At 36.4% G+C, this 27,550-nt stretch overlaps 2 protein-coding genes across 18 annotated transcripts in view; one reads left to right on the top strand and one right to left on the bottom strand.

The window, feature by feature from the left end:
- The window catches only part of CMSS1 (cms1 ribosomal small subunit homolog), a 375,896-nt gene that overhangs the window by 94,182 nt on the left and 254,164 nt on the right, over window positions 1-27,550 (top strand). Inside the window, exon 1 of one of the 9 annotated variants that reach the window (XM_077884182.1) lies at window positions 1,873-1,915. The exons of the other annotated variants lie outside the window; for them this stretch is intronic. Within the exon in view, the coding sequence (XP_077740308.1) occupies window positions 1,894-1,915 (22 nt within the window). The 5' untranslated portion in view covers window positions 1,873-1,893. Of the gene's footprint in view, window positions 1-1,872; window positions 1,916-27,550 lie in introns of those variants that run through there. 9 annotated transcript variants of the gene reach the window in all.
- Window positions 1-27,550, bottom strand: part of FILIP1L (filamin A interacting protein 1 like) — a 295,693-nt gene that overhangs the window by 86,965 nt on the left and 181,178 nt on the right. For 3 of the 9 annotated variants that reach the window (XM_077884161.1, XM_077884160.1, XM_077884163.1), the window contains exons 2-4: window positions 26,990-27,242; window positions 25,878-26,051; window positions 20,163-20,341 (exon numbers count right to left, since the gene is read on the bottom strand). In XM_077884161.1, the coding sequence (XP_077740287.1) occupies window positions 20,163-20,341; window positions 25,878-26,051; window positions 26,990-27,232 (596 nt within the window). In that variant the 5' untranslated portion in view covers window positions 27,233-27,242. Of the gene's footprint in view, window positions 1-20,162; window positions 20,342-25,259; window positions 25,346-25,877; window positions 26,052-26,556; window positions 26,574-26,664; window positions 26,885-26,934; window positions 27,248-27,550 lie in introns of those variants that run through there. The other 6 variants (XM_077884162.1, XM_077884165.1, XM_077884164.1 and 3 more) reach the window with 6 other exon arrangements.

Below are 27,550 nucleotides of genomic sequence, written 5' to 3'. Positions count from 1 at the left end.
TTAAATAGTTCCCTGGCAACTCTAATGATAACTTACTCAATTTTCTGAACTATTGGAGGAGAAGAGTTATGAGCTCAGATTGGAGAGTCAGAGAGACCTGAACCCTAATTCTTCCCTATGCTTCCTAGCAGTGTAACTTTGGGGAAGTGACATAGTGTCTTTAAGGTTCAGTTTGATTATCTGAATATTCTGTGGGACAATAACAGTACCTACTTTCAAAAGATGCTATGAAGATTAAATGAGATAATTCATTTCATATGATTAGTACAGTGTTTGACAGAAAACATTCAGTAAATTTAACTGCCATTACTAATATTATACTAATTATCAACTTCTTAATAGGGGAACTTTCATGGGGCACCCGGGTGGCTCAGTTAGTTGGGCATCTGACTCTTGGTTTTAGCTGAGGTCATGATTGCATGAGTCACAGATGGAGCCCTGTGTCTGGCTCAATGCTCGGTTAGGAGTCGGCTTGAGATTCTCTCCTTCTCCCTCAGCTCCTCCCCCACCCTCTCAAATAAATAAATAAATCTTTAAAAAAAAATAAAAGGGACACCTGGGTGGCTCAGTAGTTGAGCATCTGCCTTTGGCTCAGGTTGTGATCCTAGGGTCCCGGGATCGAGTCCCACATCATGCTCCCCACAGGGAGCCTGCTTCTCCCTCTGCCTATGTCTCTGTCTCTCTCTGTATCTCTCATGAATAAATAAATAAAATCTTTAAAAAAAATAAGGGATCTTTCTTTGTATTGTTTTTATATAGAACATGCATAATAGAATCTACTGTCTCTGCGAAGAAAGGATTTATGTGTGTGGGTGTGTGGTCTTTCTCTTAATGAGTTCTCAGTTTTAGGTATTTAAAGTTCTATGTGGGCTTACTCTGATCCCAGTTCCTTTTCCTTAATAATACACCAAATAGCCATTCTGTGCTTTTTTGTTGTTGTTGTTATTGAGGGACTGTTACTCTGTGTCTGTACACATGCATACACGTGTGTGTGTGTGGTATATTACCAAAAGATGCTTACCCAGCAAATTTAAGAACTGAATGTTCTATTTCAGCATTTCTCAAACGATTAGATAGTTAACATGTCATAATTTAGGGTCTGGAATTGAGACTGTGGAAAAAGTAAATACAGAGAGTCACTTTTTAAGTTCTGGTGTCTCCTTATAAAATTCTCTATCTGCTTCAACATCAGAGAATGGAAGAGAGGTAATTTGAGCTAGGGTTTGGTGGTGTTACCTACAAAATAAACTGAGTTTTGATGTGTGTTGTGTTTCATATATTCAAGGAAGAGTGATGTGGAATCCTCAGGGCAGGAGGGAAGAACTGGGAATGGGGGAAGTTATAGTATCCAAAGATTTTAGAGCCATGCCCTGTACCTTAATTATTTGCTTAATTATTTGCTCCCAAAGATAACAGTAAATAATGAGGAGTTAAACTTTGGAGCAGACATACTCTTTCATGGCAGAGGCAAGATTTCTTTTAAGTAAAGCAGAAACTCACCTGGGCAAAAGAATGGATGGATTCACCTGAAGAACCTTCTTTTTCATAAAGAAATAATATTGTTGCTAAGAGTAGGGTGTCAAAAAGGAATAAATAATCTTTGGGTCCATGTGTTGTATGCTTTTCATCTATATGGATTAAAAAGACCATAATTCTGCAAATTTTTGTTAACCCTGAGAGCTGCTATCAGTTCTAGTTAATTTAAGTAACTTTGACTTATATTTTGCCACATTTTGATTATGTTTGCATTCCACTGTCGATTGAATTCTCAGACTGCCTGGAGAGTAGGTGATGAGAGTCGTGGTCTACAAGTCTTACACTTTAGTGAACCATTTGCAGTCAGAGTTCATTTATCATTGTCAACGAAGAGCTGTCGTCATCTGACCGGAATGGATGAGAAATTTCAGTTCTTGGGGTAAGAAGAATATTTTGAGCTGAAATTTCAATTAGAAATAAGGTTGATTAGTTAACAGTTAAAGGCTTCATTTTGGGGTCAGATTACCCTCATAGCTCTTTCAAATATTAGATATTCTTAGTTGTTCAGAACTCATGGAATTCTTAATAGAGTTGGTTTACATATAATTTCTAGTCTTTGACTCATATGAACTTAAATCTTCTCTAAAAACCTGTATGGATTTCAGAGGCTTAGAGAGGATTAAAAAGCTATAAAATTTTAAATAACTTCATCCAGTGAGCATGTTTACCTAAATGTGTCATCAAACTTCTCAGTTTTCTGGTTAGAAAACCGGTTTGGGACAGGCTGACTCACACTGCCGACTGATAGAATGCAAACACATTCAGAATTCTCCTGGCGAGACTAATGCAACAAAAACAGAGTTCTGTGAGCTTTTAGGGGTGAAGTGTTTCATTTCTCTAATAAATCTTCCTATCACTAAGAGCTTTCAAAATAAACAAACATGTGTCTTCACAGTTGTTAGGTGCTGGGTGAAATGGCATAGGCGACTGTACCCAATACCCTGTGCCACTAACAGTTATTTTACTTTGAACTTTGGTCTTCTTCCCTAATTTGTCTATTTACTTTTTTAAATTGAGGTATCATTAACATACAGTGTTATATTTCAGGTGTACAATATGGTGATTTACCTTTTGTATACATTGCAAAATAATGTTAAGTTTTGTTACCACCTATCACTATACAAAGTTAATACAATATTATTGACTATTTTCCTTCATTGCTGTGTATTACATCTCCATGACTTACTTTATAACTGGAAGTTTATACTTCTTGATCCCCTTACCCATTTTGTCACCCAACCCCCAACCAGCAATTTATTCTCTGTATCTATGACTCTGGGTTTTGTTTTGTTTTGTATTTTAGATTGCACATGTAAGTGAACTCTTGTGGTATTTGTCTTTTTCTGTCTGGCGTATTTCACTTAGCATCCTCAAGGTCCATCCATGGTGTCACAAATAGCACCCCTTCCCATTCTTAAAGGAAATAATTTTTAAAGGTAATCTGGGAAATATTATTAGTCTGTGCCCTTCAGTTGATAAAAGCAGTGCTCTGTAATTTTAGATATTATCCCCATGTTTAAATAAACATTTTACTGGGCTTGTATTTCACTTTTGATCATTAGGTCACAAATTCTTGCCCAAATAGTTAATTCACATTTTTTTTAGTGAGCCCTTGTGCAAGGAGATAGCAAGAATATTTCTGTCCATTTTGAAGATTAAAACATCAGATGTTCGGAACTCAAGTTATTTTTTTAAATCCAGCTTGCTCAACAGATTTGGGGGCAACTCCTAAAATGGCCAAAGATAGTGATATTCTCTAAGATGATGATATTCTCTTTTTTAAAAAAAAATAGATTGTATTTATTTATTCATGAGAGACAGAAACACAGGCAGAGGGAGCAGCAGGCTCACTGCAGGGACCCCGATGCAGGACTCGATCCTGGGACTCTAGGATCACACCCTGAACCAAAGGCAGACGCTCACCCGCTGAGCCACAGGGATCTCTAAGAAGGTGATAAGGTTTGCTGAGTAGCTCTTTTCAAGGATGAAGGGATGGAGATTGGAATGTCTTCTTGGCAGAGTTCAGGGTACCATCAAAATAAATAGACACCCCTGTTCCTTTCTCTTTTCTGGTTAGTTCTATCGCATTGTCATTTGTTCACATGTTACTGTAATTAACCAATTTTAGGCCAGGCCAAAGACATTGGGTAGCATAGTGCACACTCACACCTCTTTTTCTGGGACTTAGGATGGAATGAGTTTTTCCATTTACTTTAGCCAAATGAACACATACTTCTCCAATCCCATTTTGCTGTGAAGTAAGTCTTTATCAGGAAGTGGTACCGTGATAGAGAACATGGAATCAATTTCCGAAGGCCTTATCCTCCTTGGTATTTTGCTTATAGTTGAAGTTTTCTGGTTATTTGTGGTTAATATTATTATTGTTGTTATGCTTTTTCCAAACTGACTCTGGACACACCTAACATAATGCTTTGTGTGTGCTGTGGGTGCTCTGACAAATTTCCAATGGTGGGTTGAAACTTTTCTGCATAACACATTTTTCTTGGTCTTAGGATGAAGAGGAAACTTGGGGTAATGGCACATGGTCTAGCCCTCAACTACTCATCCTCGACAGAGAATTCCACAGACTTGTCTTTTTCACTCCTTTGTACTTTTGAGTGCAATTTTCTGCCTGAAATATCCTTTCCCTTCTTCTCTGCCTGATGAGTCTACTCAGACATCAAGCTAATTGCTCTCTGATGCGGTGCCTTCCCATTCCCTCCATGAAGAACTAATTAATCCATGTCTCAGATAGGATCCCTGAGTACTCTGTATGCGCTTCAATTGCAGTTCACTTTTACCTACCTTCATACTACTTATGCTTTCTACGGGGGCCTCAGAGACAGAATCTGTATCCTACTCTTTATTTTCTTCCCAGTTCTTAGTTTCATGCACAGTGTTAAGTTAAATGAATGTCAATGAGTGAGCAAATGGATGACAGGTACCCCTTTTTCTTATATAGAACAAAAATGCTCTTTCTCCTTTTCTTCCCTCCAAAATGGTCATTTGCCTTTCATCATTTCCCTTTGGGATATCCCCAATAGCCTATTTCCAAGTCTCTATCCCTTGGTTCCTGAGTATGATTTGGCATTACAGCACCTTCCTATGTAAATTTTAGGAAAACAGCTAACCTATATCATGAGAAATATCCATTATCATTTATAGTTTTATCTTTTTTATGGCTAAACAAAACTGAAAGGATATAACTTGACTGACAGGGATTGCACTGAATCTCTAGATCAGTCTGGGAGGTATTACCATCTTTACAATATGAAGTGTTTTGATCCATAAATATGTGATGTCTTGCCATTTATTAGGTCTTCTTAAATTTCTATTGACACTGTTTTGTAGTTTAAGAGTGCAAGTCTTAAAAAAAAAAAAGAGTGCAAGTCTTCTTTTGTTTAATTTATTCCCAAATGTTTATTTTATTTTTCTTTTTGCTGCTATTATAAATGGAATTGTTTTCTTACTTTAATTTTCAGTTTGCTTGTTGCTACTGTACAGAAATACAAATGGTTTTTGTATATCAATCTTAAATACTGCAACTTTGCTGAGCTCATTTATTAGTTCTAGTAGATTTTTTAGTGGATTTCATAAGATCTTATTACCATTAATATTATCATTCTATTAGTTTAATTGCCAAAGCAAAAGATGTTCAGAGATTGTTCATCTTTCTTAAAAGGCAAAGCACTAGTTTTATTTTGTAGTATTGTATTTGATCTATGCCTAGATCTAAGTTTTTATTGTGACTTTTTTTAAAAGATTTGATTTTTAAGTAATCTCTACACCCAACATGGGATTTGAATTTACAACCCTGAGATCAAAGGCCACACACTGTATGGACCAAGCTAGCCAGTCAGCCCTTTTATGATGATTTTATATGCTACGTTATGTGTTTTATATCTCCTATCTTAATTTGATATTTTGAAGACAAAATTTATTTCATCTGTCAACTGTATGTATTAGCATATTAAAACTTATCTGTTAAGATCTATAGTCTTATTGTAAAATTTAGAGTAGTTTAGAAAAGAAACAAGTTATCTATATAATTTTCTCTGAAAGAAGAAAGTGGCCATAGATGGACAATGACTGACATGTTCATAATAGTTTTACCTTTTATTTTGGTTGATTTCTGATTCTTCAGAAAATATTTAGGGACAATTTGGAATTCATAGATCATGTCCTTCACCTCAGTGGCAGTACTCCATCCAAATAAGCATCATCCCTTGTATTTAGGGAAACATAAAGAAAGTGTATGTCATCTTTTGCTGCATTGATTCATTAGTGGTCATTTTGTTCACTTCATCAGGCAATGTTGCAGATATGTATAATTTTCATTTGAACTACAGGAACTGGTGCTCTTGGATCAAATCCCTGCTTCTTTTGCTTTTACAGCTTTGTTCTGCTAGAGAGCCGAAGGCCTCTGGGGAAGGTGCTAACAAGAACTTGGGTAGGATCTGTAAACCTGACTCTACAAGTGTCAGTGCTGCCCACCCCCCCCACATCACCACTACAATCTTCTGTGATGTCTGCAGGGTCCTGCATAAAGGCTTCTTTCCTTGTGGGTTTTAGTTTCTTATTATTCAAAAAGCAAAAACACAAAAGTTATCAATGACTGACTTATTTCTGAAAGAAAATTGGAATTAAGAGGCATCTGAAGTCATTGAGAGTCAATTCACTGAACAATGTTTAATAGCCTCCCAAAAAGGGAATATAATCTAACGCCCATATCTAGGGCCTGGCTAAATGAACTGCATCTATAAAATGAAATAATATGCAGCCACTTAAAAAAAGGTAGGAAATATATAGTATGATCTCCTTCATGAATTACTGATACAGGCTTACAATAATTTTTTAGAAAAATGAACAGGAAACTGTTAGCTATGGATTACTTCTGGGGAGTAGGAAGTGAAATGGAAGGAAGGTTTTAATTTTCATTTTATATTTTTCTGTTCATTTTAAATTTTCTATTTTCATGTATTATTTGTTCACTTACTTTTTAGTTATTTCAAACACATATAAAATTAGAGATAATAGCATAATTAACCATCATGTGTTCCTCATGCAGCTTCAATAATTATCAACTCCTGACCAGTCTTGTTTCTTCTGTACCACCCTACTGAAGGTTAGCAGAATATGCCATTCCAAAATATGCCTCTTTGGCATAAGGATTATTTTGAATTGATTATTTTTTTTAATTTTTATTTATTTATGATAGTCACAGAGAGAGAGAGAGAGGCAGAGACACAGGCAGAGGGAGAAGCAGGCTCCATGCACTGGGAGCCCGATGTGGGATTCGATCCCAGGTCTCCAGGATCGCGCCCTGAGCCAAAGGCAGGCGCCAAACCGCTGCGCCACCCAGGGATCCCTTGAATTGATTATTTTGAGAAACAGCAGATGCAGAGGTTCTGAAAACAAGAGTAAAGTTAACCTTTTGTAAGAGAAATTTATACTTATGGGGGAATTCTCTATTTGTAAGAGTATCTTCCTCTCAGTGCCACAAAGAGAAGGATGATTAAATCAAAAGAAGTCTTATCAGTGGAGAAGGCACTAACTTAATTCTGCATAACAGACCTTTCCTTTTGCTTTTTCTGATAACTGTTCTTAATGAGTTGTCCTCCTCCCACCTGTCTTTTGCTTTTAGCTGAAGATGGTATTTAAAGTTCCAGCTCAAGTTATCTTGTAGAGTTACTCATTTTCCCTGGTTATTTCCCATGTATATACTTGAGGCATTCATGTTAATAAACTTCAGTTTAGTTTTTCTCTTGTTAACCTGTCTTTTATTACAGAAGTGCTCATCCAAGAACTCAGAAAGATAGAGGGAAAATTATTTTTCCTCCCCCACACTATGCTCCCACTCTAAATTATTTTGAAGCAAGTCCCAAACATTCTATCATTCTAAAATATTTTCAGACTGAAACATAAGGATTTTTTAAATATACAATACCATTAACACACCTAACTTTAGAAATAATTCTTTCATATTCTGAAATATTCCAGGATACAGATTTTCCTCCTTCTATAGTGTCTTCAAATTAAGATTCAAATAATATCTTCCATTATACTTGATGGAAATGTCTAAATTTCTTTTAACTTATAAATTCCCCTTGGTATTTTCTCTTTGCACATTATGTACATTATTTGTTAGTGGAACCAGATTGTTTGTTACACAGACTTCTCACAATATTGATTTTGCTGGTTGTACCCCTGTTATCATTTTATTTTTAGGGTTTTTTAAAATATATTTACATACATATATTTGATTTTTGAAGAAATTTAATGTTTCTGTATTCACTTATCAGTGTAGAAAAGGTGGGAGGAAGTTCCTATCTATGGGTCAATATAAAAACACTTAGAAGCACAAAGAAGAATAACTCATTTCTATTCTTGCCACCACAGAGCCAAGCATCTTTGGGAGAAGTCTCCACTAAAACCAGCAGCTCCTTTGAAGTCCCTAAAGCTGCTGCTACCAATTACAGTGTACACTTTAGTAACTGTATTTGGAGAGAGTAATACATTTATTTATTCTGTAGATACTAATTGGGCACTCACTATGAGGGGCTAAGGCTACAGAGATAAACAAAACAAGCTGTCTCTGCTCTCATGGAGCTTACACACCAGTGTGTAAGTGGGAAGAAGACAGACAAGAAGCCATGATAAACAGGCTTGTTTGTATCATCTGTATTGTGTCCAGTGCTTATCCTTTTGATTCAGTGTATATCTTCTGTTAGAGTGTCCAAAGAACATTTGTCCATTTGTCCTCTTTCCTCATTTTATATATATATGTATAATATATATAAGTATATATAATATATAAATATAATATATAAGTATATATATAATATATATGTATATATATGTATAAGTATATATATAATATATACTTATATATGTATACTTATATATATAAGTATATATATAATATATATAAGTATATATATATATAAGTATATATGTGTATATATATATACTTATATATTATATCCTATTCTCCAAAGCTGGACTTCTCAAATCTGGCTTCTCCATTTTCTCCATTTCTGGATCAACTGTGTTATAGGATCTGTTTCTTATTTATTGGTGATATTGAAGTGATTTTTTTTTTTTTTCCAGAAAGCTGACTAGATGGAGCTTTGCAGGTTCTGAAGGTCTCCACCGTTCCCTTATTGTGTATATCCAGCCTATTCCTCTCATTTGCCTTACCCTGCTGGCCCCAGAAGGCCTTTGAGGTTGAGGACTGCGTCCCTCTCCTTTACCCTTTACCCTTTTAGTTTCAGATATTTTATTTTTAAATTTTTTTATTTTATTTATTTATTTTTTTAATTAATTTTTATTTATTTTTTTAATTAATTTTTATTTATGATAGTCACAGAGAGAGAGAGAGAGAGAGAGGCAGAGACATAGGCAGAGGGAGAAGCAGGCTCCATGCACCAGGAGCCTGACGTGGGATTCGATCCCGGGTCTCCAGGATCGCGCCCTGGGCCAAAGACAGGCGCCAAACCGCTGCGCCACCCAGGGATCCCCATAGTTTCAGATATTTTTAAATGAAAATAATTAGTAATGAATATCATCAGTTTAATAAAAGCAGAATTTGAGCATTGTTTCTGAAACATTTTAGAATATGGATTCATCTGGATTGTCTATTTGTACATTTAGTCTTTCCACATCCCCATCTTTGAGATAGATCTATATCTATATCTATCTATATCTATATCTATATATATCTCAAAGTACAAAGAAACTAACCAAGTTTTTTGGGGTCCTTTGCACAGTTTGCTGGGTTATAAGGGCTCATCTTAGCCATGGTGCAAGAAAAGTTCGTTCTGAAACCACAAATCTCCTTGGATTCCTGAGATTTCTTTCTGGAACTGAAAGTAGGAATTAAGTGACTGCCCCACACATTTCCCTAACAAACAAAATAAGTCTGAAAAAAATGCTGGCCTATTTCAAGGAGTCAGGGAAGCATGTTTCAAGATTAAACTCTTCCAGTTTAAAATTCAGTTCCTGCCATCCAGAGGTTTTTTGTGATGAAGTTTTATCTGATTTGCTCTGCTTTGTTATTATTGAGGCATGACTCACTCAGAATTCAACACAGATGAAAATTAAGGAGTGATTTTTTTTTTCTTTCCAACGTTTTTGTTATTCTGTGCCTCTCACTTTGTTTATTGATAAAAACCTTAGCCCTCAAAAGAATGGTGAAAATAAGCCACTGAATTCTTCTGCATGAAGAAGCCACAGGAGTTCTCCATCTGTGTCTCTATAGATAAACGTGTAAAAGACCATTCATTTAATCTAAATGCTATCCTAACAGCTTAAACTATCATGTTTGAAAGTATGACTGTAGAACAACACATGTGATTCTCTTTTTTCTGTGTTGTTCCCTTGCTATATATATTCCAGTGTCTGTTATGGCATGATATGCCTTGAATGTCATATTTACTCAACAACAACAAAAAAACAGGGCACCTAGGTGACTCAGTTGGTTAAGCATCCGACTTTTGATTTCAGCTCAGGTTTTCTCCCTTTTAAAAAAAAGAAAAATTTCATATATTGAGAGAGAGAAGGTTGGACAAGTGGAGGAGGGGCAGAGGGAAAGGGAGAGGGAGAGAGAGAATCCCAAGCAGATTCTGCATGGAGCCCAACGTGGAGCTCAATAAGGGCTCTATCCCACAACCCTGAGATCATGACCTGAGCCAAAATCAAGAGTCTGATGCTTAACTGACCGAGCCATGCAGGCACTGCTTCTGAAACATCTTCTGAAGAAATATAAGTTACGATTGTTCAGGCATTTCAAATATTTCAAGCTATTACTGGGAAATTCATTAAAATAAATGGGGAAATGGCTGTGGACATAAATGAATCGCATAATAAATAGGAAATGTGAGGAAGTGAGATTTGCAAGTAGAAATTGAGTTAAACAGAAGAAATTGATATGAAATTGTCGCACACTTCAAATCAACTGAATTTTTAGAAGCAGAACTTGACAAAGTAAATTTTGGATTCCACAACGTTAAACAAATCAAACTTGTCAGGACCATGGAAGGCCAGTACTTTAGGTGTTATGAACTATTGTTGAATCTATCATGTCATGGGAAAGGCGAGCAAAGATCCTGGATTTGAACTCTCAAGCTTGGCATGGGATTGATTGTATTAGAGAAAGGAGGGTTCAGACCTTTCAGAGAAAAAGCAAACAGAAACAGTCTTAAGAAATGGGTACACTCCTTCATTGCTAGTAATAATATAAATAATCTATTTATAGAGGACAAATTAGCTACAGTTTTCAGAATCCTTAAAAGGTTCATAACTTTTTTTTTAAAACATTTTATTTATTTATTCATGAGAGACACAGAGGGGGAGAGAGAGAGAGAGAGAGAGAGAGAGAGAGAGAGAGAGGCAGAGACACAAGCAGAGGGAGGAGCAGGCTCCATGCAGGGAGCCCGACGTGGGACTCGATCCTGGGTCTCCAAGGATCATGCCTTGAGCTGAAGGCGGTGCTAAACCGCTGAGCCACCTGGGCTGCCCAAGGTTCATAACTTTTGACCCACATCTAAGGATTTATTATTCTAAGGGAAGAATTAAGAAGGTGTAAAAATTAATTGAAGTATGAGGCTATTAGTCATAGTGTTCCTTATAAAAGTGAAAGAGTGGAAGGTATCTAAATGCCCACAAGAGGGAATTTGTTAAATAAATTAAGTCTGTATGATATAGCAAAAGTCATACTCTTAAAAATTATGGTGTACAGTTGGTGATTTAGGAGAACATTCATGATGTTTTTATTAGTGACTATAGAATACAAAAACTGTGAAAAGTATGAATTGAGTTATTTTTAGCTTTTTTTGTAGTTAATGTTTCTCCTGTTTTTCAACTTAACAGTTGAAAATCAACGACTTTGAAAATCCCTTTTAAGATCCTTTTTTCCTCCAGTGCTTTGATAAAGGATTTGCCTTCTTTTATACAAATTTGCTCTCTCTGAGACAATCCCAAAGCTCTCAAGCTTTTTCTGCTTTACCTATAAAAACTGACATATTTTTAATATATACTAATCTCCAAAGCTGGACTAAGTGAAGGGAATTAATCCAGAAGCTAATTTATAATAAGATATTGATGTAAAATAATAGATGAAATTATAACAACTTTTCTTTCATCTCAGTCACTTATTCAACACATATTTTTTGTACTTCTTAATACTGTGGACCCTGCAGGGGAAATTGTGAACTAAACAAATCAAATGTAGACCCTCCCCCCTTACCTGATTGTGGGAATATTTGATTTTTCACAATCATTTTAGGCCAGAAAATGTGATTGTGTGGGGATCTTAAACATTGGCAGGCCAGAGGAGCATTGGAATCTTCTGGTGCACTTAAAAACTGCGATACTACATGAGTTAATTATGCATATATGCTAGCCTGTGCTCTTCATAATATCATTGCATTAACATTTCTGTTTTTTCTAAGCAAAATGATTTCCAAAAGGGGAAAATAGTTCTTGATAGGTTAAAAGAAAAAAAAATTTCTTTGAGCACTGTATTACTCAGCTCAGTGTTACGGTGTTAGATCATTAGGGCATTTACCCTACTCTGAAGGAAAGAAGATATAAGCAGCCCTAGAGAATGATCCCTCTTTTGTGCAGTCTCTGTGTTCTCTGTTGTCATCACACCTATAACACAACATTGCACTGTTTTTATGTCTGTCTCCAATACTGAAGGGTATGCCCCCTTGAAAGCTTTGGTTCATCATCATGTTCTTACCACTCAGTCAGTATTGGTCTAATTAAATGCCTTACTGAAAATAAAAAAAAAAAAATGCCCATAGTGGCACTGAGTATGTAAATAAACTACTTTATAGAAAGGCTGATTTGAAGAAAGATTCTAATGCTTATTATTGAGTACTTCCTCCATATTAGACACCATACTTAGCACTTTCTAAGCATTTTATAATTTAGTAATTCCAAGAACCTATCAGATCCATACCATTTAGTTATAAATAATGAGTAGAAACTGAGATTAAGTAGGTTAAGTACTTTGTTCAAGGTCAAATAGCTACTGAGAGGATGGGACCATGGCTTAGACTTTTGTTATTCTAACTCCAGAGTTTATACTTCTTAACTCCAATAGCCTTACACCCTTCCAAGAAAAGGTTTTTTTGTGCAGTAAAGTTTACTCCTCATTTACTCATCATTTATACCAGGCATCTCTATTGTCATAGCTGGCCAAAGCTGTTTGGCTTTATCTTCTCAAGAGGGAATAATACACTTGCCAGGAAAATTTACCTGCAAGTTATAAATGCAGGATACAGGTTCATTCTCATGTTTCACCTTAATTTCCATTTATGAGGCAGAAATTTCCATTTTGACCTAGTGTAATGACTTCTTTTTCTTTGTATTTTATAGCCCGGTGGAACAGAAGTTTGAGGTTGCCTTTCCACAATCAGTCTTTTGCTTCCTGTTCTGTAGGGCTGTTAAACTAGTAGCTGTGAGCCGGTTGGATGTGTTTATCCAGTGCTTACTGTATGTCCTCCATTCTCCTAGGGTTAAGCTAGCTGTTGAATAATTACAGTCCTTAATATCTTTTTTGTCTGACCTTTGATAATATTGCAACAGTGGTGTCAGTACCACAGACTGAACACTTGAATCTTCTTTGAATCATCTACATACTATTTGTGAGTGTCTTCTCTTTTCAACTGTATTATTATTAAGTCTTAAAATTCTTCTGGACCCTCCACAACACCAAGCACAAAACTTGAGCATATAGTAACAGAAATTAGGGAGAGTAGCACCAAATATATTATCAGGAGAGCTAGCTTCTGGTCTGGCTCTACTACTATTTAGCAGCAAGATGTTGTGATTTCTTATCTAGGACCTGATGGGCTTCACTTTTCTTAATTCAAAAATCTGAAAGTTGGTCTGGATTGTTAGGTCTTTCCTACTTTAAATTCAAGATTCAGAGACTTCTGTAATTTTTTTTCTAGTTACTTGATTGATCAATTCTTTGTAGTAGCATTAACAGGAATAGAAAGGTCGTAAATTGACCTGGATTTGCAAAGATGATACTAAGTTCAGTTTTGAATATGTGACACTGGAGAAGTAGTAGGATGCACCTAAGTCTAGCCATCCTTTAAGAATGGAAATGCAGACTGAGATTTGAAGTTGGTAGAGGTACTGTCATTCTCACTGACCTCTTTTGAAAGTATGAGTCAGAATGATAGGCTTAAAGTAAAAGGTACTTATTTAATAGAGCAATCATAAAACCACAAGTATTTAGATCTAAAAGAGAAACACACATCATACGGTCTGTCCCATTTGTTTTATACATGAGATTGGAGAAATTGAATTTGCCCAAAATTACACAGTAGCTACAGATCTAATTTGTAGACCAGAGTCCCCTATGTCTAAGTTCCTGCTTCATCCCTTGCTGTGTTTATTAAGTTTACTCTTTGACTGCTTTGTAGCAAAATACAGTAAATTTACTAATCATTGTACATCCAAATACATGCCTAAAATTATTTATAAAATTTGGTTCAGCTTTCTAGGAGAGAAAAGCAATCAAAACACAGTGTCATTACTGTATCTGAATTTTGACCTCTATAATTAAATGGTGTTATATGAAAAGCACTGAATTTTGTGACATCTGTTGAAAGCTAAGTTATCATGTACAGTCCTAAATTATGTTCAGTACCTTTATGAGGTAATTAATCTCTCTGCATCCCTGCCCAGATCCTATGTTAGGTCTGGGATGTATGAATACTAGGCTGATCACATTGTAATACTCTGTAGAATTGTAATACCAAAGTAAATGTTTGTGGTTGGTCTCCATTTTGTTCGTACAAAGAACTGGATACCCATGATAAAGGTCAAATGGAGATCTGGCATCTATTTCACTACTTGCAAGACATAGTCTGGAGAATATGTAACACATATAAATGCTTGCCAGAAAACTGAAAGGAAATGATTGCATTTGAGTACAATGTATTCTACAACAATAGTTTAGTGTGCATGAAATTTAAAACTGCTGGCTTTCTAAATATGATTTTTTTAAAGTAGGCTTAGTTTATTTATTTTTTAAACAGTATACCCGTTGTGTCATACTTTATGGGATAGTCTTAAAAGCTGAGATTTAAGACCAAAGAAACTAAAAATTCTAATGGCAATAGTTGCAAAATATTGAATTCTCCAGTAGAGTACTCTAGCTTAATGTGTTTGTTGATTTCTCCTGAATGTTCTATTTTCTTGAACATTTCATGTTTTTATGTCATTTTACTGTAATGGTGCCTTTTTTTTCCTATCCATCATGATTGCATAGTACCTTAGAAGCATCTGTATCAAGTCTTAAAGTCTGCATCCCTGTCTCTGCTTTACAAATGCACAAATTAGTCAGGGTTTTATATAGGTGGAAACCACATCTACCTCCTTCACCTAATTATCTTCCGCAAGACCTGGCATGTAGCAGGCAGTTGATTAATTGTTGTTGTTGTTTTGTTTTTTTGTTTTTTGTTTTTTGTTTTTTTTTTTTTACTGATTAAATGAATGAATGACATGCAACACACATTAGCTAACTAACTCATTAAACTAAAAAATGAGATAAATTAATACACTCATTCATTTACATATATTTGAGGGAAGTATCCAAGGCCTCTAAAAAGACGATTTGATGCTTTTGACAAAAGCCTATAAAAGTACTCAAATATAGGGATGCCAGGTTCAGTTGGAGAAGCATGTGACTCTTGATCTTGGGGTCCTGCATTCCAGCCCCACGCTGAGTGTAGAAATTACTTACATAAATAAACCTTTAAAAAAAAGTCCTCAAATACCCTCAGTTAACAGGAAGGTCAATATGGCTCAGTTTTTCAGTCACCTTCTCTGATGCCAATCTGCAAAATAGGCCTGTCATAATAGAGAAGGGTTAATGATGGAAATCTTTATAAAGTTTCCTCAGTCAAAGGAGAGGTAGAAGTTCTCTGTTCTTTATTAAAACCTGAACAGCAAAAGGCTTGGCCCAAGGTGTGGTCAAGGCAGCAACCCTTGCTTGAAGCTGGGTCCCTGGTGACTTTCCTCCAAAGACCCTTCTTCCTCTGAGCCACTGTTCTATCTATAAACACTTGGGCAGGACAGGAACAAGAAATTAATTCTACCTGTGACTTCTTCCTCACTGTGTGGCTTTTGAGAAGCCCAGCATTTGAACTCCTGCTTTATAAAGTTAGAATATAAATGCTAACCTATTTAGCCAAGTTATTTATGAAAAGTAATTTAAGGTTTAAAAAAATAATCCATGGGTGAAGCCACATTTTTATACAGAGTTGCCATAACAGTATTTGTTTCCCACTTTAGTGGTTACTTCAAGGCCTGAAATGCAGTAACATGTATGTTTAATATACATGATTTGTTTTTGTATTCTGAGAAAGAATGTGGGGCACCTAGGTGGCTCAGTGGTTGAGCCTTTGCTCAGGTCGTGATCCCTGGGTCCTGAGATGAGTCCTGCTTAGGGCTCCCCACAGGGAGCCTGCTTCTCCTCTGCCTATGTCACTGCCTCTCTCTGTGTCTCTCATGAATAAATAAATAACATTTTAAAAATAAAATAAAAAAGAAGGCATGGTTTCAAAAAAAGGAAACTTTTTCTTTCTTTACAGCCTTTTCCCCCAGTGAAACTGAAAAAGGAAAAAGAAATTATGCAAGCTTTTTTGAAAGTACAAATTTGGCATTTCACTTATGGGAAAATTTTGCAAAATTGTACTGACTAAAAGTGATTTTTGTTTTGGCTTTCCTGTGAAGCCATCCAGAAAGGTCAAAAATTACTGGCATTGCTTTTGTATAAAACATTTCACATAGACTCCACTTGTAATTCAGCCAAGTACATAATTCAGGTCATCAGTGACACACATATCCACACATTGAAGCTGGTCAGTGAACAGAAAGTAGTCATGAAATGTGGATAATATTACCTTACGGGTAGCCCAAACTGCACAGATTACAGCAAAGGAAACTTTGCATTAACATGCTTGGGAATGGTTTCCTGAGTTGATCCCTGCCCCCATCCTCCCTCAGTGGGAAAACCAATTGTTTACTGATTACGACAACGACATCACTTGGCAAACATTTTGGCCTCCACTCAACCTGTGACATCAGTCTCCTTTAGGGTTTTCCACATTTAACAAATTCTCCAAAGAAAATACAGAAATTGAGCCTAAATTTGAAATCCATTATTTCACCCTCTAAGGTCTCTTTAACTTATCTCAATCATGTATTTCATAATTTTTATTTTATTTCCAAGTAGATATTATCCAACACATAACAAGTGTGAAACATTCACGGTGTTTTTTCAGTTTCAATCAGATAGTCCTTTATAGTTATCCGTACCCAACTCCCTTTTTATGGGGGTTATGATATCTTTGTTTCTCTGAACTGAGGGTCACTGATTTGGGAGTGGCTTACATCACTTTGTTTGGGGAAGGAAGTAAACATTATTCTCTGACCCCTTAAGACAAGTTCATCTTGCTTTTGTGAAGAGTGGCTGTGTGCTCAAGAGGAAGTACTCTCATTAAAGTTAGAAGGACTCACTAATGGTGCACATGTTTTGCCACTTGTCAGAGAATGAAACAAATGAGTGGTATTTCACTCTTATGTAAGCACCTCCTCTGTGTATATTTACCTGGAATTATTAGTTTTCCCCACTTTGTTTTGTTAGGTGGGTTTCATGTAATATTTTGATGCAAATGGCCCAAAAGCAGATGGAAATCCTGAGGCCCAGAGTCTCCCTGTTGAAGGCAGGGGAGCAGAAATGACCAGTACGACAAGAGAGCCAAGATATGGGAGTTGTGATGTTGTAGGTGAAGAATTGTCTGTGTATCATGTGAGTTGAGAATACACTTAACATTCTCATATCCAAAGAGTTCCATCTGGAAGCTGTTCCTTGGCAAACAGAAATAGGTGAATATTCTCATATCTTCTGGAATGGCTGCTACACAGGGAATGAGAATCACCTCTGGTCACTTTTTCCTATTTTTGGTAATGGTATGTTCACTTTCATTTTTCTTTAAGACAAAGAAACTTTGTGTTCAAAGGCTAAAAATCATGATCTTTTAAATTCTTCCCCGTAAACCCCTTCGATACCGTAGACATGCTGTTCTTAATTTATTGATTCCATAGGGTACAATTTACATTTATCTCACTGTTTTCCTTTTCCTCTAGCCCACGGCCTTTATTCCCACTGAATTTCTGTTCCCATTTCTCAGTGTCATTCTCTTTGCTCTCCTTTGGTTTAAATAATCTTCATCATCTGCCTCCCAGCATTATAGTATTACTATTGGATAGTCTTCCTAAGCCTTCAACCAGAAGATAGTGAGATACAACAATGCATATTAAAACTGTACCTCAGACAGCCCTCCACATACCTACCCTAAATCCATATCATCTTGCCTTCTTTGTTAATGTGGTAAGCCCCCTGGGCAGGGACAACCAGTACCTCTTTGTTCTATGGCAGGCAGCACTCTAACCATGGTCAGTAAATGTTCATAATAATGAAAGATGAAAGGAAGTGTCTGTGTTCAGCAAGTTAGTGCCAAGTAAGTGTGGAGGCCAAATGAGGCCATGGGTGCCAAACCACAGGGGTTCGAAATAATATTTAATATAACATTGTCTCATTGAATAACAAATCTTACATTGTAATGTCTGAGTCAAATCTTCCCTTGGTGCCAAACTTCTCATACTCCTTTAATCTTCTCCTCAAGATATTTCAAGTTCATGAGGCTCAAGGTAACAAGAGCCTCCCCCACCCACCCCCAATGTACTGAGTAGAAAACAAACTTCCTGGTGAATGTGGAAAAAAGTAACTGGATGTAAGGGCCATGGATTCTCTGGGAATCTGACCAAGTGTCTACTATAAAGTGCATTGAAAAGAGATAATAGTTTGCCATTAACCTAGCTATCGTGTAACTCCAGTTACCTAGCTAAAATATGAATTACAAGTAGTTAGAAAAAGCAGCTAAGACTACTAATATTTTAGAAAACAGAGGTCAGTAATTATTTTTTTCTGCATTTTTCTGGATTGTTAGAATGCAGCACCATTAGCTCTGTAACTCATAAAAGAAGTATATATTTCACAAGTGAAATGACAGTTCAGTATAATTCGACATTGCAAAGATTGGTTATTTCCTGTCTTTATATTATCAATATAGAGCCTTAATTGTCCTTGTATTTCACGTGGAAGTTCATACCTTCTAAGTGATTCAGAACAGAGGGGCAAAAGGGAGCAAAATAATCTGCCCTTCATATGATTATAAAATGTTTACCACCCAATCTCCTTTTTTGCAGCCAAGCTTCTCAGAATAATCACATTTTAAGCTTCTACATTCTCATTTCTTATTTATTTTTCAAAGCCTTGTGATTTGGCTACTGCCCTCACTATTTTATTGAAAGAGCTCATTAAGTTTCCCAGTATCTTCCTTGTTGCTAATTCCTGGGACATTTTCTTCTCTGCTTCTGTATTATTTGGTGGTATTTGACTACTCACTCTTTCTGAAAATTCTTTCTTTGGTTTCTTTGCTTTCTTTTTCTTCTGATACTTCTAACCCTCTACCATTCTTTCTCATCTTCTTTCCTTGATCCCTTTTTCTCCAGGAAACAGCCAGCCATTGATTTTTCTAGAATTCTCTTCTCAGAATTCTCTCTCCTCACCACACCAACACTCATAGCTTTAGCTGTCACCAGCAGATCCACACCACCCTAACATTTCCAAACCTATACTTCCAACTGTATGTTGTCTGTTTAGATATATCATTCCCCTCACTGGACACTGGAATACACCAGGTATCTCATACTCAACATGTCTAAAACAGGACATGCCCCTACTTTTTAACCATCTTCTTCACCACAAAAACCTGTACACCATTCCTATATTTTGTATCTTGGTGAATAGCCAGGAGTGCTTCTCAAAACTTCTTGTGTTGCTTCCTCTGCTCTCCAGTCTCATTAGTCACTCATTAGTATTTACTGTACATCATAAATATTTCTTGTTCATACCCTCTTCTAACCCCAATGTCCATTGGAATATATACCCTCCCCAAATCTAAACCTCCTATCTTTACTCCAGGTTGCCTTAATGGTTCTTCAAGAAAGCATACTGATCAACTTGTTCCTCTTCTCACAACTTGTCATTTGCCCCTTCTTGCCAACAGTATAAAATCCAGCTACTTGTAGCTAGCCTTTCCTTTTCTTATCCTGCAATTACAGTCTATACTGTAATAATGTGTAGTTCCTCGCTACCCGTACTATTTTCTTACCTCCATGCTATGACACTTATTTCTGTCCCTGCCTTGTATATAATTTCCATTCTTGTTTGCACAGGGACTAGATCCCTGAAATCTCTCCTCTGTGCGGCTTTCACGGGGCACTCCCTTGGAGAATTAGGTGCCCAACATTTATGTTTCCATAGTTTTTATCATACCTGGTTATTCTTGCATTATCTTGAAATTATCTTTAAACATGTCTTTTCCTCACCCTGGACCATGAGATCTTTAAGAGCAGAAGCTGTGTCATATTCATCCTTGTCTCCCTGTATCTCTAGTACAATGTTGAACCCATAATGAAAGGTTACTAAGAGTTTGCAGAATGAATCATTGTCTTGTCCAAAGTAGCCTTACCTTTCACATTCCTGTTCTAGTAAGCTTATGAATTCATCACTCTTCTCCATGTATTCTTTATGTTTTCTCTTTTCTTCCTCCAATTCCAGGATAGTTTGCCTATGGGATTTTTCTGCCATTAAAAGCTGTTCCAGGATTCGTCTATGAGATTCTTTATGTTTTTCCATTACTTTGTCCAACTGCAAAATAAAATACATTTATAGTGTGTTAACTGCAAACCTTTCATAATACTGCCATCTTTCATTCACTGTTTTAGAAATGTCTAAGTTTTGACTAAATAATTTGGCAGTGAGTTTCTAATCTTTTTTGTTTTTTATCATTACTCTTTCCAAGTGACACTTTTTGGTGCATTTCAATGCAAATGTAATCTTTTTATTGTCATTTTTCCCCCAGAGAGAATAATTGATGCCTATGGAGATATCAGAATAATCTCCCCATATCCCTTTTCTGACATTTCCCCCTCTCTCCAGAAAAACCTTGTCAGAGGAATGACAAAAAATCTTTGCATAATGTTTGATTCTGAGGCAGCCTAACTGCTCTCCTGCCCCAACCCTTCCCTAAAGTAGACCTATTGAATCCCGTGGTCTGTTTTTCATCATATTATGCATCAAGGTGTGTGCATATTTTTAAAATTCTTATTATTAATTCTGTGTTGGTTATGTAGTATTAATGTGAACAAATGTCAATACCAAATCCTTTCTGGTTTCTGTGGCCTATTTATATCTATATTATAAAATGATCACCCTGTGCCTGACTTATGTGTTTGTCTTCCCTACTAGAGTATGAACTCCCTGAAAACAGGGCCTATATTTGTTTTTTTTAAACTTGTTAGTATCTACATAAAAAAAAAAAAAACAGTGAAATCTTGCCATTTGCAACAACATAGATGGATATAGAGAGATAATGTTAAGTGATATAAGCCAGTCAGAGAAAGACAAATACCACATGATTTCACTTATACATGGAATTTAATAAACAAAACAAAAAGGAGAAAAAAGGAATAAACCAAAAAACAGACTCTTAACTATAGAGAACAAACAAAGGATTACCAGAGGAGAAGTTGAGGGGGTAGGGATGGGTGAAATAGGTGAAGGGGATTACATGTGCATTTGTCTTGTTTTGCACAGAAATAAATCCATGCTTATAGAGTCAATCTATAACAAAGGAGGCAAGACTAGACAATGGGGAAAAGACAGTATCTTCAACAAATGGTGCTGAGAAAACTGGAGAGCTATATGTAGAAGAACAAAACTAGACCACTTTCTAATACCATACACATGCACACACACACACACACATGAGGAAAACCTCAAAATGGGATGAAGACCTAATAGTAAGACCTGAAACCATAAAACTCCTAGAAGAGGACACAGGCAATAATTTCTTTGACATCAGCTATAGCAATATTTTTCTAGATATGTGTTTTATGGCAAGAGAGACAAAAGCAAAAATAAACTTGGGACTACATCAAAATAAAAAGCTTTTGCACAGTGAAGGAAACCATCAACAAAACAAAAAGGCAACCTGCTGAATGGAAGAAGATATTTACAAATGATATCTTTGATAAGGGGTTAATATTCAAAATATATAAAGAACGTATACAATTCAACACACACACACAAAAAAAGGTAGGGGGCAATCACATTGGAAAATGTGCAGAGGGCCTGAACAGAAATTTTTCCCAAAAAGCCATTAAGATGCCCAACAGACACATGAAAAGGTGCTCAACATCATTAATTGACAGGGAAATAAAAATCAAAACCACAATAAGTTATCACCTTATACCTGTTAAAATGGATAAAATAAAAAAAGATAGGAATAAGTGTTGACGAGGATGTAGAGAGAAAGGAACCCTCATGCTCTGCTGGTGGAAATGTAAATTGGTACAGACACTGTGGAAAACAGCATGGAGATTCCTCAAGAAATTATAAATAGAAATACCATATGATCCAATAATTCCACTACTGGGAAAACAAAGACACTAGTTCAAAAGGATATATGCACCCCTATGTTTATTGCAGCATTATTTACTATTATTTTTAGCCAAGATACGAAAGCAGCCTAAGTGTCCATTGATAGATGAATGGATAAAGAAAACGTGGTGTATGTAGTGTGTATGTGTATGTGTGTGTGTGTGTAAAAGTCTATGGTGAGATACTATGCAGTCATAAAAAGTGATGAGGTGTTTTTGTTTGCTTTGTGTGTGTGTGTGTGTGTGTGTTTTGTTTTGTTTGTTTGTCTTTTGGTCATTTGCAACAACATGGGTGGACCTAGAGGGTATTATGCTAAAGGAAGTAAGTCAGACTGAGAAAGACAAATACCATAAGATTTCACTCATATGTGAAATCTAAAAAACAAAGCAAATGAGTAAACAAACAATAAGCAGAATCAAACTTATAAATACAGAGAATACACTGATGGTGGCCAGAGGGAAGTGTGGTAGGGGGATGGGCAAAAATGGGTGAGGAGGAATGGGAGATATGTAATAAATAAGTCATAGGATAAAAGCTACAGCATAGGGAATATAGTCAATATTTTGAAAGTGTGTATGGTGACAGATGATAGGTACACTTGTGGTGAGCGTAGTATAACATATGGAGATGTTGATGCACTCTGTCATACACCTGAAAATAATATAACATTGCATGTCAACTATACTCAAATTGAAAAAAAAATGTTTTAAAGACATTTAAAACTTTTGTCTTTTTTCCATGTTTATTTACCGTCCATCATGATTTCTTTCATGTCAGGTAATTTTGGAGTGGCTATGGATATTTTGGGGGTGTTGATAACAGGAAATTCATTTGGCTTCACACTTTATGTGTAGGCCAGCTATTGCTAGCCATCTTGGTGTAGGAAATGCCAGTTTACCCAGCTATTGTCAAATAAAGGTGAAAGGCCAGAGATTATATCCCAAAATGAATATGTCCTTTGGTTCCCAGTACTGGAAGTTTGTGGATTGACAGAAGAAAGGTTCAAGATATATGGAGCCAGAAGCTAGTCAATGAAAATTTCCCTTTTAGTTCCTGGCTTCAGAATTTCTAGTTCTATGTAAGCTCATTACTTTCATGTAAGCTCATCCATGTATTAAAAAGTAGGTTAGGTAGTTTAACATTTTTATGTACTTTTTAGTGATGTAATTTCATTGGATTTGTAGCCCACGATATTACTGAAATGGAACTCCTTTATGGTCTACCTGACTAATCCATATTCATCCTCTGGATTTGGAGTTTTCTGATTCATCTAAATTTGATCTTCCATTATGCTTTTTTGTATAAAAACTAAATTATACAGTTGCTTAAAATACGTACTCGAAGAGAAATAGTGCTTTATGGTTTTCACCATAGAAATCAATATTCTGTGTAATTGTATACTTGTTTGTATGATCATTTGTTGTCTGTCACTCTCTTAGACCATAAACACACCAAAGACAGGAAGCACAACATTTTTATTCATCATCTCTTCAGTGAACATTAAATAAAAGAATAAAATGAAATTTAAAAGCTAAATTATACAGTTGCTTAAAATAAGTACTCTAAGAATTGCCCTTAGGTGATGCTAAAAAGGTATGCAGATTCTTTTATTGTGGTATCTTGATAAATCCAAAATGTTGTATTTTCCTTCCTACTTTTTTGGAAGACTAAGAATATGTTAGGCAATTAACTTAGAATCTTATTTTAAGGTAACCTCTAATATAGAACCCTAGGTTTGAAAGGAATAGGAGGTTAAAACTGTTGTAGTCGCTGAGTTCTTACATCTTTTCCTTTCTCTTGACAACCCAGCTACCCCCTCACCCCATTCCTATTCTCTGTTCTAGCTCACAGGCCTCTATCAGTCTTTCATCTTAAGTCAGTGTTCCTACCATATGATGTAACTGAGAACAATTAGGTCTTCTATGCTATTTTGCCCTAAGAATAGATAAGTTCCCTTTAGTTTACCATAGAAATGGTTGAAATTTTTACATTTTTCAAAAAATAACATTGTGAAGAAAATAAAAGTTCAGGGGATTTAACACCCCAGGGTGGGAAAAAGCAAAAGAAGACTAACTATTTAGCATGCAGATCCTTATCCTGCTATAACTTGGGTACAGCCGTGGATGGTCTCAGTGGGAATGCTGTCTGGGGAATCCTATATAAAACTCTTACTGTTTATCCTCTGGGTACTTTCCTTTCCCCCCATTACTTCCTAGATAGAAGAACAGGTTAGACAACTGGATTCTTGGATATGTTGAGTTATGTGGGCTTCAAGGAATGGATAGACTGATAGCTAAGGAGAGAAAAGGCAGAAGTAAAAGGTAAGAGAAGGAAAATGGACACATCATAGAAGTGGGAATGTGAGACATGTATGTGTGTAAAGGAGTATGGATGTGTGTGTTAGAGTAATCAAATAAGACTGGATTTGCAAAGGACTAAATTATAGGTAACTTTCAGGGACAAGCATTTGTAAAGAGGGTATTTCCAGTTTTGCATGTGTGCAATAGAATTATTTTGAAACTAAAACTTTTCCTAGTGATTTTAAACAAGTTTGGAATCATTCTGTTCATTTCACACTGAGGTAGTGAGGCGTTGTGCCATTTGTGGAGTTTTGATTCAGTGATCATCAATTTGCATTTGCATTTATGTGAGTTGGGGAATTTGTGCCTAATGCTGTTTCACAGTCACTATGTTGGGAGCCAGGATACAGTTTTAACACTATTAACTTGAATGCAGCTTCAGCTCCTCTTTCTAAAATTTGGATTAAAGTGCAAGTCAACAGACTTTGGGTGGTCTCATCCTTAACCCCTCAGAGAAGCAGATCCATATGACCAAACTCCTTCACAATTTGGCAGGACAGTAGTCTTCTCTCATGAGACACCCAAGACAAGAATAGCAAGGACATTAGAGGTCAGTCCTGAAGTAAGTTGCCAGAACTTATGTGGGGGAAATTTGTCTAAAAGTTGCTTTCAGTCTCCCTAGCCTTAACTCATGCTCCTAGTTGTTTCCTTTTTATAAAAATGAAAAATTATGAAATTTTCCATTGAGGTCTCAGAGGAAAATAGAAGAATAAAATAAGGATGCCAGAGAGTTTTAGAAATGTCAGCAAGTAAAAGAGCAGTACCTCATCCTTGCGTGGCGGTGGCCGTGTTGAGACTTTTCATCTTTGCTCTTGTCATTGATGAGGGAAGGATCTTTGCTGTCATTAAACTTTGGAAGGAAAAAGAGGATAGCACTCATCTAAAATATATGTTTTCTGAAACTCCATTCCTTGGACAGTTCTTCAGATCATTTCCATTCATGCTCAGAATTTCTATGACATAATACCTCCATGTTTTTAAAGAAATTAACCTCTATGCTTCAGCTTTATCTGGTTTTTATTATAGTGTGTATAGCTTCAAGTCCCCACATGTGCCATCTCTTGTGTTTTGGGGGGGGGGGCGGGGCAGTGTCTGTGTCTCTGTGTATGTGTGAGAGAGAAAAATCTCTTGTATTTGTCAGCTTTTAGTCTGATGTCACGAAACAGACCTAGCAGAAACATCCTGGCTATGATTTGTTCTCCTTTTCTTTCCTGTAGAACATGTAATATTTATCTACCTTGGGTAGATTTTAGATTGTGAGAACATAAAACTGTAAGTAATCAAAAAAGAATTATATGTCATGCTCACCTTCTAGGCCTAGTGCTTGGCTGCCTAGTGAACTTTTCCACCTTCCTGGTGCACACCCCTGATGTGATACATACCTCATTCATTGGTTTTTCATAGATGTCTTCCTGCCAAGGGGCAGATTTTGCTTGAAAAGCATCTCGCTGGAGAGCCTCTAACACCTTTTTTGGAGTGACAAACCCATACTGAGCTTCCAGCAAAGCCAAGTCCATTTTTTCAGCCTTTAAAATGCCTATGACTTCATCTCGAGCCTGTAGGAACAAAAGCCATTTCAGAAAGCTTGCTTTATCTACCCGCGGTTTCAGAAAGTGATTTCTTCTGAGAGTTGAGTGCTTTTTTCTTCTATTTCACATATAAACAAATCAGTTATTTATAGCACCTTTTACAAAAGACAGTAAAATTATGTCCCTTCATCCTTCTTTTAATCTAATCACACATTAATAATGTTTTAAACAGGGATCCCTGGGTGGCGCAGTGGTTTAGCGCCTGCCTTTGGCCCAGGGCGCGATCCTGGAGACCCGGGATCGAGTCCCACGTCAGGCTCCCGGTGCATGGAGCCTGCTTCTCCCTCTGCCTGTGTCTCTGCCTCTCTCTCTCTCTCTCTCTCTGTGACTATCATAAATAAATAAAAATTAAAAAAAAAAAAAAAAGAAAAAAAATAATGTTTTAAACATAATTACTATACAACATTGCGGGGACCCAACATTTTTTTCTTGTTTGACAAGTAGATAATATGTTACCCTTCAGTGCACTGACATTTGCATTTTGGGGAGAAGGAAATAAGATTCTCCTATATGTGTAGGAGCCGGTTTTAGTTTTTTATGTAGGTTAATAATGGTAGGGCAAGTCTAGGAGCCAATTTACATGGTATATAAAAGTGCCTGTTGTTATTTAAGCCAATCTAGAAGTCACTGTTACTCATACATGCCTGTGCACTGAAGCTCAAGAGCAGCATGGGCAGAGGATGTGATCTTTCTCATGATGCATGCCATTTGTATGTCATAATGACAGCCCTTTCAGATATGATTAATTGCCCTTTCAGTTAGCAGAAGAGAATTCCGTCTCTGTGTACTTTTTTTCATGTACATACAGGTATGAACCATAGATAATCTATTTCCATGGCAGCATACACACCAAATTCACAAGGAGCCTTCTCTTTGAATGTGGGGATAATTCTAACCCAGCTGACCTGCAGTTCTCCTTCCAGAATGCTCAGAAGAAATAATAGGTCATCTCTTGAGAGGTCTTCTCCATGGTGACTGATACCACTCTGTGACTTAGGACAGGGAAGAATGGCATCTGACTCACTGGTGGGGTCTTTGTCTTCCTGTCTCTGTTTCATGTCCTCAGGCCCTTGGAACCCATGGCCATTACTGTGTCTTGGAAATTGCTTTTGGGCTGAGCCCTCTGTGTCACTGCTTCTGGAACGCATTCTTTAAAGCCTGGAAAGAAGGAAAACAATTTGTACCTCTTAATGGAAGTGGAGTTTTAATAAGGGCACCTATTACTACTTTAACAGGTCTGCACTCTTGGTGTATTTGCCGCAGCCAAGACTCGATCTTTCTGAAGTCTACAGCAGAAAACAGTATTAGCAGATTCATAAATCACAGTTTTATTTACACTTCTGTTTTTAAAATCAACATTTTAAAAAAGGTGTTCTGCTTTTATTAAAGCCACTTATGTCCATGGATAAACAGACTATATTTGAACTTCATCCACCCAGTATTTCATGTCAGGGATCCAGGTCATA

Source organism: Canis aureus, chromosome 35 (genome assembly GCF_053574225.1).
Source record: "Canis aureus isolate CA01 chromosome 35, VMU_Caureus_v.1.0, whole genome shotgun sequence".
Taxonomy (NCBI): domain Eukaryota; kingdom Metazoa; phylum Chordata; class Mammalia; order Carnivora; family Canidae; genus Canis; species Canis aureus.
Note: the sequence above shows the minus strand (reverse complement) of the source record. Positions and strands in the feature narration are given on the sequence as shown.